Source organism: Syngnathus floridae, chromosome 9 (assembly GCF_059516105.1).
Source record: "Syngnathus floridae isolate MCC-2025c chromosome 9, RoL_Sflo_1.0, whole genome shotgun sequence".
NCBI classification, from domain to species: domain Eukaryota; kingdom Metazoa; phylum Chordata; class Actinopteri; order Syngnathiformes; family Syngnathidae; genus Syngnathus; species Syngnathus floridae.
Genome location: NC_142421.1, coordinates 10,541,182 through 10,550,145, shown reverse-complemented (window position 1 = coordinate 10,550,145; position 8,964 = coordinate 10,541,182). Strand labels below are relative to the sequence as shown.

The 8,964-nt window shown below is 40.5% G+C and overlaps 1 protein-coding gene across 6 annotated transcripts in view; it reads right to left on the bottom strand.

Moving 5' to 3' along the window:
• Positions 1-1,994: 1,994 nt before the first annotated feature.
• The window catches only part of fgfr2 (fibroblast growth factor receptor 2), a 30,501-nt gene continuing 23,531 nt past the window's right edge, over positions 1,995-8,964 (bottom strand). For all 6 annotated transcript variants that reach the window (XM_088384620.1, XM_088384622.1, XM_088384619.1 and 3 more), the window contains 4 exons: positions 8,447-8,517; positions 5,674-5,811; positions 5,133-5,238; positions 1,995-3,588 (listed from right to left, as the gene is read on the bottom strand). In XM_088384620.1, coding sequence (XP_088240746.1) covers positions 3,424-3,588; positions 5,133-5,238; positions 5,674-5,811; positions 8,447-8,517 — 480 coding nt within the window. In that variant the 3' untranslated portion in view covers positions 1,995-3,423. The remainder of the gene's footprint in view (positions 3,589-5,132; positions 5,239-5,673; positions 5,812-8,446; positions 8,518-8,964) is intronic.

Below are 8,964 nucleotides of genomic sequence, written 5' to 3'. Positions count from 1 at the left end.
TCAGAGCATGTAGTTCAACGGGAGAACCTGGATTGTTCATTTTTCACCAACATAAAATACACAGTCAAGTCGAGACACCTCGACTGTGATAGCCACTCAGCCGCTGTCAGAACAGCAGAGCGTCTTTAAAAGTGACTTTGTTCTTCATGTCGCAATATTTTATAGAGCTAGTCTAAAACAGTAAACAAAGTCATATTGATTCTTTTGGATTTTGATCACAATCACTTTCAGTAATTTATTCCTTACACTGTCTAAAACCTTTTTCCAAAAACTGTCACTTTCATTTACAAAAGAAATACAATTTAAAGAATATTTGGTATTCATTTTTATTCAATTATTCGATTCCCCATACATATATAGGAATAGAACTTTACGTCTTTTGTTGTAATATAACTGATTTTAATATAGAAGCTGGTGTAACACTTAACAGATTTTTGTTAGTGGTGTGCCTCGAGATTTTTTTCCAATGAAAAGGTGTGCCGTGAATGAAAAAAGGTTGGGAAACACTGCTCGATATGTCCCCATCTTTTGCACTTCAAATGTGGATGGATAGCCACATTTGCTTGCCTTTCCTTCCACCCCACTTGAAGGAGGAAGGAGGGCTAAGGTAGTTTATCTTGATCCTTTGCTTCATTTTTACATTTTGCCCCCCTTCAATCCTCAAGAGCTTTCTTATTCTCCCTTTATTCAATGGAAGCATTCCTCTTAAGGAATGCCTTTACAGGGAATTTTCCCTCCAAGCTCTTTTCAGGTTTCCGGAGACATGAGGAGGCACGTCCAGAGGAAGACTTGTGACTAGTTTGTATGTGCTTGTATTCTGGGGGTCACACCTGGTGATAGGACGGATGAAGACATTTGAGTGTTTTACTCATGAGAATGTTTTCTACTTACACACTTGCTGTACACACAAACAATTATACACCATAACCTTTACACCAGTTGTCAAACTCAAGGCCCCATGGCCAAAACTGGCCCTGGTTTTAATTCAGTGTACAACTGCAAAGTATGGTACTGAAAGTTGTTTGTAGTCTTGACTCTCAGAAACAAGGAGATAATGGGGTAAATTACAACAATAACTTGGAACATAATTAATCTGTTTTGAATTGGTCGGAATGTTGATCAAAACTGAAAAAGTTGAACTGTTGAACTGGTGTGGTGGTTCATGGGCCTGTTGTGCTACTGTATATTTTTACAGGAGAGACGGTGCTGCCAATGTGAGCTACGCTAGCCAATAAATCAGTTTTGATTAACTTTAATGAATGCAGATAAATCAAGACTCACTCTGTAGAATTAAATCTTTTCTGAAACCAAAAACAAAAAACAACTAAATTAGTCAGCTAATCAAATGATGGCAGATTAGGACACAGTTACACGATGAGTTCTGTCTTCATTAATGGAATTGCTTTGACCACTTGCATAGATTTCCCCTCCAACCTGATTATATTGATTATTTTGTTGTGCTGTGATTTTCATTAAATCATGAGACTCACCCTAAAAGATCATTTACGTGAGATTCACATTTTAAGATAAGTCTTATTCCATTAGGAAAAGTAGTCGGGATACAGAAAAACAAACCATCCCTCCAGTTTGGCCAGAAGCTAAAGAGTGGAGGAAATTCCCTTCCATTGTGTATGTAAGAAGAGAATCATAGCACACACGTAAAATGTGTAGTTTTGTCCCGTGCACAAGATGCTGATATTTTTTAGGCTATTCTTTAGTTAGTTATTTTTAATCACAGATAGAATACATCAAAATGCTGTTATTATTACTGCTATTATTGTTTTTTTTTTATAATTTTTTAAATGTTGATTTCCTCCTCTGTTATTATTATTACTGCTATTATTAATTTTTTTATAAGTTTTTAAATGTTGATATCATCCTCTGCCACTTTCAAATTATCAAATATCAAACAAAATCACTAAAATGACTTCTGAAATCATCACAGGTTTTTGAATAGCTGCACTGGTACAAACAAATACACAGTCAATGGTGGATGCGGTTTTAATTATTTATTTGCAAATGTGACAGGTACATCTGCAACAGAACAGCTTAATGTTGGTCCAAAAGAAAATAAAACCACATTGATTTTATACTTCTTAAGTGTTTGATTGTGTCAAGGTAAGTTGGGTTCTAGGTTGAATCTAAACAAAAGGCAGCGGATAATTAGTGTGTCTTTACACTTGGAGCAGTCAATTCAGAAAAAAAGAAACTTCACTTCCTAAAGTAAAGCTAAGAAAGGCTTAAAGGTCTGGATAGAGAATGCCATCAAGGTCTACATAAGAAAAGAATTAGCTTGCTATAAAATGTACAAATTTTCAAAAATTTAACTTAATATTCACATTCATATATAAAACTTAGAAAACATGGTTCTGTCAAACCCACTAAAAATAAGCCATTTATCCCCATTACTGCAGAGAGATCATCTTTAAATTACCATACATTTCAAGGATTACTTAGATATTATCTTCATTATTAATAACATCATATTGAGTTTGTTCTTTCTCCAGACTTACTCATTAATACAAACATCACAAGTCAATAAATTAACATGCAACCTCAGTCCCTGAAAGCCAATACTTAACCATGTGTTACTACTGAGTGAGTGTGAGACAGATTTTTTTTTTATTTTTAGGTTTGTGTGTGTGAGTGTGTTTGTGTGTGTTTTGTGAGTCGAGGCTATGTGCAAACCTGCCTATTGCTCCAAGTTGGGTTGAGGGGAGTGGTGTGAGGTGGGGTAAGTACCTTTTTATTTTTGAGTCCATACAAAAAATAATTCGATGTAAATATATAATATATATTTATACATATTTGAAGATATTTACAAATATACCCAGAACTACACATTATAGTGTATTTTTTTCTCTAGAATAATTGGAAGAGAGAAGTGAAAAAGAAAGGCATCAATATTACAAAATAAACAGGAAAGCAGTTTCTACGTGTGCTCTCCTCTTCCTCGCATTTGTTAGTCAAATCTTGGTCCTTTTCCTATTTTTACTCCTCTTCTTAAAGTTTATATTGGTCCATACATTCCTCCGGGAGTAAATAAACGTCTTGGAATGCCAGCCATTGGAATGGGGTCTCCAAAAATTGTACATACCAAACCTCTGTGTACACATATATATTTAAAGATGTCTCTGTTAGTGTGAAAAACGAGAAATAAGGGCCCTGGAGAATGTCACCTAATCCATTCTAAAAAAGCTCAGCTTGTGTCGGGCCCCTATCCTCTTCTTAAGACACGGGGTCACGTAGGATGTAGTGCATGCAATTGGCAGTGCAACGGCACTGCTGCCAGCCTGGTCCCAAAAGGGTCCATAAGTCAGCCAGAAGCCAGAAGAGTGGACAAAATGGGGCGGGCTAGAAAGCTGGAAGAATTTCAGAAGAGGTGTCTTTGCTGGGTGGGAAATGGGTTTTCAGGCAGGGAGCTCATGTTTTGACATTGCCATTGATGTGCTGATACTTGGGGAGACACGGCTCATCCGGTAAGGGCTCGGGTGAGAAGACAGAGTCATCGCCAGAGGAGCAGGAGCTGCGAGTGTCGGGGAAGATTGGAGAATACTGCTCTGTGGGGGTACACAGGTCCAGATACTCCTGTAGGCACACACGTTGGGACATTGTTATTTTACAAAAGTGACATGCTCGATTTGGTACAACAATGTATTTTTTCAAAACATGATGGAATAAAATATTTCAAAAAATTAGACAGGATTCATTAGGTGAAGTTGGTGTCGTATTTTTGAGTTGGATGTGACCCACACAGCAAGTGACGACTCGTAAATTGGGGCAAATATTGGCTCAACCGTTTTAAGATTCCTTTTGTACCTGCTTATACAAGAATGACTAAAAACCTGTGTTTCTAAACAGTGAAGACAATTATAATAGCATTTGATTTTGACACATTTGTGTAAGAATGTCATTGCAAAATGACAACTGCGCTGTATACAAGACAATCCAATACCCCCCAAAATTATACCTTATTGTCCATCCATCCATTTCCTGTACCGCTTGTCCCCATAGGGGTTGCGAGCGTGCTGAACTGGTTGCCAGATAATCGCAGGGCACACAGAGACAAACAACCATCCACACTCGCACTCACAATTTGAAATGCTCAATCGGCCTACCCACATGTTTTGGGAAGTGGGAGGAAACCAGAGTTCCAGGGGAAAACCCACGCAGGCACAGGGAGATCATGCAAACTCCACACAGGGAGCGCCGAAGGTGGAATCGAACCCGCACCCTGCACTGTGAGCCGAATGTGCGAACCATTGCCCACCGAAACCTTATTGTATTGAATTAGTTTTTACATGTTTACGTGGCCAAATGATTTCAATTGAAATAGCATTATTGAAAAAGAGCTCTTCATTTAGTTGTGAAAAGCTTGTGTGTTCCTTGTTTTTCCACAACGGTTTCTGGGTCTGCTTGTGAAAGCGACGATTTATTGTGGTTTTCTAGAAAAGCGTGCTGGCTTACATTTTCTTAGCTCAAAAAGAGAAGGCTCGCATTCCAAAAGACCTCCACATCTGCCAATGGTTTAGGGCAGAAAGAAGAGTGGGTGGGGGTGGGGGGTTTATTACGTTTCAAAAGTTCAAAATGAAAGTTGGGCTTTTTTGGCTTCAATTCATGAAGTTCCAGAGATGAGATTAGTTTTGACAGCTTTCCATCTCCTCTGCTCAGCTAGCAGATACCACAAAAGAGAGAGAAGGGAATGGCTTTCGCTATAGGAAGCATGGTCGTGAAGATCAGTCAAATTTACGGGGCCTTGGTGGGCCTGGGATCAAAGAATGTAGACATTTTTGTGTGTGCGTGTCGACGGGGTCTTGGAGGGCCTGGATCAAATCATGTAGACAATTTTTGTGTGTGCGTGTGGTGGTGGTGGGTGTCATGATTAATACTTTGTAGCCGGGTTATGCTTTCAGAAAAAATTTGCTGAACCTCGCATGCACTGGCGAGAGTACGGTTTGACTTGGATCAGAACTCATGTTACGCTGTGTAGGAACGTATCATATTATTCCATTTTATTTTGACAAAAGGTCAACTTCCATTTGCCAGGAAACCATAACATTAGCGCTGTGCAGTTTCAAACCACCCTGAATTATTCCAGGAACTTTATGGAAAACCACCGATGCTTCACTAACCTCGTTGGTGCTGAGGGTGAGAATGCGATCCAGATCCTCAACAAGCTGCTTGAAGGTTGGTCGATGGGATGAGATGGCGTGCCAGCAGTCTTTCATCATCATATAGCTGAGAGACACAAAGTCAAAGTTGGTGTATTCAATGAAGCGGATGAAACCCAAAACAATTTGAGGATATCATTGGGCTATTTATCACCACGGGTGCCTCAATCATTCTTTTCTTCCCCATCTCTGCTGCCACTCAATGTAACGTATCAGACTTATGGGCTTTCCACAACCAACGTAAATACAGTAAAAAGGTTGATGAAACATAAATGATTCTATACCCTTTTCTTTCCCTCTAGCATTTTCCAGCTAGCCGCACAAAGCAGCGCCATTGTGTTGTGAGTGAAAGACAGACACTGATAGCAGCCAATGTCAGCTGTGTGACAGAGGACACTGACAGAATGGACCCGGGGAGACGGAGTAGGCCCCAAGTCATGGATCTGATGGGGCATCATAATGTGCTCGTTTCTATTCGGACATGTGAATGATCGAGGCTTACAGCTCATTGGTGCAGTTGCCGGGCTTGTCCATGCGATGGCCCTCTTTGAGCAACTTGAAGAGCTCTTCCACAGGGATGCCAGGGTACGGAGAGCCCCCTAAGGTGAAGATCTCCCACATAAGCACCCCAAATGACCACCTGTTAAGGAAGAACAACACAGGCACAATAAACAACTGCGGCACACAAGATTCACCTGAAGCATGAGACAATGTCGAAGAATTTGCCAGGCCCATACAGAGAGCTTTGAAATCGGAAACAAAGGCATACTCATTCTACGCCGATGTTTTTAGAATCAAGGGTGTCAAACTTATTTTTGGAGCCAGGGATTCCCACAGAGAGCTGAATGTGAAAATCATATAAATGTATGATCATGATAATAAAAATAAGTGCTTGAAAATGGTTTGAAATTATTTTTAAAAATTCAGCAACCTTTTTGAACGTCTTCTGAGACACGTTCCGATTTACATGTGCAGGTTTCTAGTGTCAATGCCATCCGTCGGTTATCTTTTGACACCAACCCACTCCCAGAGCCACTTCGGCCTTGGTCTCAACAACGGCTTTTGTGCCTGCCGTGAAAATTATACAGACTAGCATTGTCAAGTCACTTAGCACCAAAACAAACTGGGCCTCCCAAATGGCAAAGGAATGAGGAAAAGGGCAATTGAGCTTTTGATTAACTATTAATGCCTTCCCTGTTGTAAATATCAAGAAGTTCACAATTGCTGATGTGAGGCAAGTTTAGACAGAGTGTACCCACATAAGATCAGTCTATCAGCATGCTTAGAAATGCAGATGTGTATTTAGCTAGGTGCTAGCGGCATCAAGAAAGGCACAGGCGAGTGGGACTGCCGATCTATCAGTTTCTTCCATCTGTTTACACAAGCTGTACCAGCTTCATGCTGGTCTTTCTTGTTGACACACTTGTCTCTCCTTTCTGGACTACTTTGTAAATGCCTCTCAGCACAGTGTCACCCCGTTTCCTGTGCATGTCCGTGTCCATGTGCGTCCATCCTTAACTCAACAAACAAGCATACGCACCAATAAGACCTTTACTAAGTTCACCTTGCATATTTTCCAGCCAACAACAGCAAACTAATCAATTGGCATACAATTCTGTGCGTTCCAATCAAATGTGGAAGTCTAATTTCATATAATTGCTTCAAAAACTATTATTATCAATAATTAATAATGCATCTGTGTCTTGTGTTTATCTTTGCCAGTCATGTATGGTGGCAGGCAGAAAAGTAAGTTGCGCTTCCACTGTCACTACTGATCATTATTATTTCAGTATATACACTTTTTAATGAAAATGTTGTTTGGTGGCTTGTGATGAGATTCTTCCAATGTAAAATGCGTGTTGACCCATTAATTGTTATACAACTACTACACTATCAGTTCAAGCTTTTGTGCTCTGCTGGAAATTTTATATCGAAAAAGGGGAGAATACATTGAAATAAGAAAGTAAATATTAGCGTACGTCACAAAATCTTAGGATCTTGATAACCGGCAAACTTTGGTTTTAATCTGATTCAATCTCTCTCTCAGCAAGGACTGTGACCATGAAGCTATCTTTCTGGCATTGAGCTGCAGCAGCCTACATCAACAAGGGATGACTTCCATTGTAATTCATATATTCATTTAATCTGATGTCATTTGAGGATTGCCTGTGCCTGCTGTTAGTGTTGAATTAAACAGTCCCCTCCCACACGCACACGCACACACTTGTTTTCATGTTATGTGATGGAACAATCAATTACTAAAAGTGAGTGATGAAATGTAATTAGCCGTGAGCGGACTACCTGTACTCCCATGTCCTCTGCTGTTATGATTGATTGGCGCTGCTCTGTGGAACATGAATGGCATCATGTGTACATGCAGCTATTATTTACAGGCGTGCACGCGCACACATACATAAACACTTCCAGATGTGGACTGAAAAGAAGTTATTCCAATCCAAAAGCTAACGGGAACGGCTCTGTGTTGAGACTGCTACTAGTGCACGTGTCAAAGACACACAAAGGCATGTGGATGCAAAATCTCTTTTTCTCGAGGTCAGCTTGGAAGGCATTTTACCTAATTTCCACATACACCCTCTGCCGCCTGCGTCTGGTGCAGAAACTTCAAACGACGCTGTCAGGTCGCATACGACTCAAACACCAAAAGGGGAGTAATGCTTTCCCTTTGTTCTCTTTTTAGAATGAGTGCTCTTGAACTTAAAAAAAAAAAAAAAAAAATGGAGACAGCGACGGGTCAGCAATTCACATACCAGATGAATGAAAATAAGAATGGTGTGGGTGAAAGATGGTGGGAGGGATTATTTAGAGCATCTTCAAAACGATGAGCCCTGAGTTCAAAGTGAAAGGAAGACAGGGGGCTTGAGCAGGAAGAGGACTGGGATGCAGGCTGCAGCTTTGTTGCACTTAGACGAGTGTGGGGGCCCAAATAGAGGAGGGGCTTCTGAGTTGGGACGACGAAAATGTGAATCAGTGGGGGAGTAGGTACTGCTGGGTTCTGGGCTCCTTCCAGGCCCCTTTGAAGCTGCTCAGATTAGTAACACGGCATTGGCTACAAGTCTAGCGTGAAATCCTCACTTTTGCCACAAACAGGCCAGCATTGGACCCCTATAGGCAATGAGCGCTCTACCCAACAAACACCTCAAACAAGCCTCCATCTATAACCCTGCAGCTGTGGATGACTATGAAAAGTACAGATTGTAGAAAGATCGGTATTGTCTGATGGGGTTAGGAATATTTTATTAGCAGGAGTTACTTACACATCACTCTGGTGAGTGTAGACCCGGTCAAAAAGCGCTTCGGGAGCCATCCATTTGACAGGAAGACGACCCTGTAGACAGAAAAAAAAAAGTGAAGAGTCAGAAAAAAGATCAACTTTCATTTCTGCCGTGATCAGAATTTTGTCTTATTTCCCCACTGGGTGATTGTTATTTCAAGAGAGGCGGAAAGACAAGCGTCTCGGAAGTCATTCCCAGGGGTACATTTAAACTTTTCGGGCAATAGAGCTGATGAACATGTCTTGTATAATTGCTTTTGTGCAATTAAAGAACTGAGTGGAAGGCAAAGCTGACCAGCCAGCCACATTTAAGCTGTTTGGTGAAAACTAGCATATGTCTTTGCAAACAACAGATAAAGTGAACCCCCATTTATGCCAGGTGGACCCACCTGTAATGTGTGACAATTCACAATAGAGAGACAATTTGGAGAAAAAAATTGAATATAGATTTACCCCTCCTGCATGCTTTAACCACATTTCAACTTATTAAAACACTCAAAC